The sequence below is a fragment of the Hylobates moloch genome, unplaced genomic scaffold (assembly GCF_009828535.3).
Source record: "Hylobates moloch isolate HMO894 unplaced genomic scaffold, HMol_V3 SCAFFOLD_9149, whole genome shotgun sequence".
Taxonomy (NCBI): Eukaryota; Metazoa; Chordata; class Mammalia; order Primates; family Hylobatidae; genus Hylobates; species Hylobates moloch.
Window position 1 is genome coordinate 1 of NW_026661424.1, and position 2,742 is coordinate 2,742.

The 2,742-nt window shown below is 53.8% G+C and overlaps 1 protein-coding gene across 1 annotated transcript; it reads left to right on the forward strand.

Moving 5' to 3' along the window:
- Positions 1 to 803: 803 nt before the first annotated feature.
- Positions 804 to 2,624, forward strand: BDH1 (3-hydroxybutyrate dehydrogenase 1; the record flags this gene model as incomplete). Its single annotated transcript, XM_032148517.2, has 1 exon — positions 804 to 2,624. A coding segment is annotated over one exon (492 nt), but the record flags the coding sequence as incomplete, so codon positions are not given.
- Between the last annotated feature and the right edge of the window lie 118 nt (positions 2,625 to 2,742).

Here is a 2,742-nt window from a genome sequence, read left to right on the forward strand (position 1 = left end):
TGCACCTAGGGAAAACTGGTCCCAGATCCGCCTGGGCTTCCCCGGCCGGGCCAAATGCAATCCACTTCCAACCCCTCTGTTCCCAGGGCCAGGAGGAGCTGTGGGAGGCCCCTGATGCCCCCAGGCTGGGCCTGTGGCCTTTGGACGGGGGGAGGAGGAGGGGGGTCACCACACTCTCCCAGTGCCCAGGACTCTCTCCTCATGTCCTAGCCCTGAAGTCAGGTTCAGAAACCCTGCCTCTGCCCCTGCCCCTGCCTGCTGCCCTGTTGCCAGGCTTCCTGGGCTCCACCCAGGCTCCACCCCCATCGTCAGTGCTGCAGTCAGTGGATAGACACTTGACCTTAGTGTGTTATTTATCTGCACATCGTACTACTGGAGCTGGATTTTAAGCTCCCTAAGGGGAAGGGGAAGCTTTTAGGCTGTATTTCTCCCTAACCAGCACCAGCCCTTGCCTATAGTGAAAGCTCAGATCCACACAGACAGCTGTCTCGCCTCCCACTTCTCCCCTTGTGTTTTCACCCCAAATTGTCACTGCATCGGGCTTGATCTGTTTTTTGAGTCAGTTGTGTGTTGCCCATTACACTGTGCCCTCCTGCTTCTCACTCACTTGTCCTCCCCTGTCCTGCCTGGCACAGCCAGGTTCCCAGGGAAGACCAGGGGTGCCGATGCTGATGCGTGGGCCTGAGCTGGCCTTGCCTATTGAATGAGACGGCTCCTGGGTGGCTCAGAAGTGGTTCCAGCCAAGCCTCTGGAGACATGCCAGACTCTGCCCTCTGTGTCCTAGGGCAGTGCCGCCTTAGCAGGTATCTCTGTCTCCCTCCGTAGGCCGCGTCGTCAACATCAGCAGCATGCTGGGCCGCATGGCCAACCCGGCCCGCTCCCCGTACTGCATCACCAAGTTCGGGGTGGAGGCCTTCTCGGACTGCCTGCGCTATGAAATGTACCCCCTGGGCGTGAAGGTCAGTGTGGTGGAGCCCGGCAACTTCATCGCTGCCACCAGCCTTTACAGCCCTGAGAGCATTCGGGCCATCGCCAAGAAGATGTGGGACGAGCTGCCTGAGGTTGTGCGCAAGGACTACGGCAAGAAGTACTTTGATGAAAAGATCGCCAAGATGGAGACCTACTGCAGCAGTGGCTCCACGGACACGTCCCCTGTCATCGATGCCGTCACGCACGCCCTGACCGCCACCACCCCCTACACCCGCTACCACCCCATGGACTACTACTGGTGGCTGCGAATGCAGATCGTGACCCACTTGCCTGGAGCCGTGTCTGACATGATCTACATCCGCTGAAGAGTCTCGCTGTGGCCTCCGTCGGGGATCCCTGGTGGGAGGGGAGGGGAGGGAGGAACCCATATCGTCAACTCTTGATTATCCACGTGTGGATCATCCACCATCCCAGGAAGACCCATAACTGGTTTTACCATTAACCAGAGGGAGTGACTTCTTTACATAGTGAGTGACATGGGCCCTCGCAAACAGGGTGTGGAGTGGCAGGCAGGGGCCTCTAAATCTCAGGGCAAACATGGTGAATCTGTCTCTCTGGAGATAATTTCATACAGAGATTTTAAGAAAACATCTTTATATTAAAAACAGATTTATCGTAGAATAGAATCAAAACCCCTTTATGTCTTCAAGTCAAATCATCAGTTTTTAAAAATTATCTCATTTGATCCTTAAGCCAGTCTCGTGAATGAAAAGGACAGGTTTTTTTTCTTTTGTACATGAAGTATTTGCAGCTTAAAGAGGATGCATGAAATAACCCTTTTATCGCTTATAAATAGTGCCAGTCATGTGTTCCTGCCACTGCTGTGGAAATACTTCACATTTTGCATTCCAGGACTGTTTTGGATCCATTTGCCCGAGAATCTTCTGACTAACTCTGTGTCCTCATCTGAGCCACACATACCAAGTGCCCACTGGTACCTCTGCATGTCCGTGGTGCTGTGTGACTGGCCAGCCAGCAGCCAGTGACTCAGAGCTGGCTGTATGAAGGGGGTGGGAATGTTTCTGGATATTTTTTTTTTTTTCCAGACACAGTCTTGTTCAGTCCCCTAGGCTGGAGTGCAATGGCACCATCTCGGCTCACTGCAACCTCCGCCTCCCTGGTTCAAGCGGTTCTCCTGCCTCAGCCTCCCAAGTAGCTGGGGTTATAGGCACCCGCCACCATACCGGGCTAATTTTTGTATTTTTAGTAGAGATGGGGTTTCACCATGTTGGCCAGGCTGGTCTCGAACTCCTGACTTCAAGTGCTCTGCCTGCCTTGGCCTCCCAAAGTGCTGGGATTACAGGCGTGAGATTTTTACTTGAGATTTTTCCATCCTCTTTTAGGACTCAGGATAGACTTGTGTGGAGGTGCTCTCTGGCTAAGAGGATAGGTTGTTACTGGTTTGGGTCTGCTTGGTTTTGCCTTGGGTGGGACCATTGTCGATGGGGCAGGCTTGGCACGAGCAGAGGTGCCATGGCAGGGCACTGTGGCATCTTCTCCCCTAGCGATGGATTTGGGGTCCCTGCTTGCCTCACATGGTGCTTACACATATGCAAAGCCACACACACACACACACACCACACACACACACCACACACATACACCACACACACCACACACACCACCTGCACACACACACCACACACACACCACACACATACACCACACACACCTGCACACACACACACACCACACACACACACCTGCACACACACACCACACATACACCACACACACCACACACACACCACA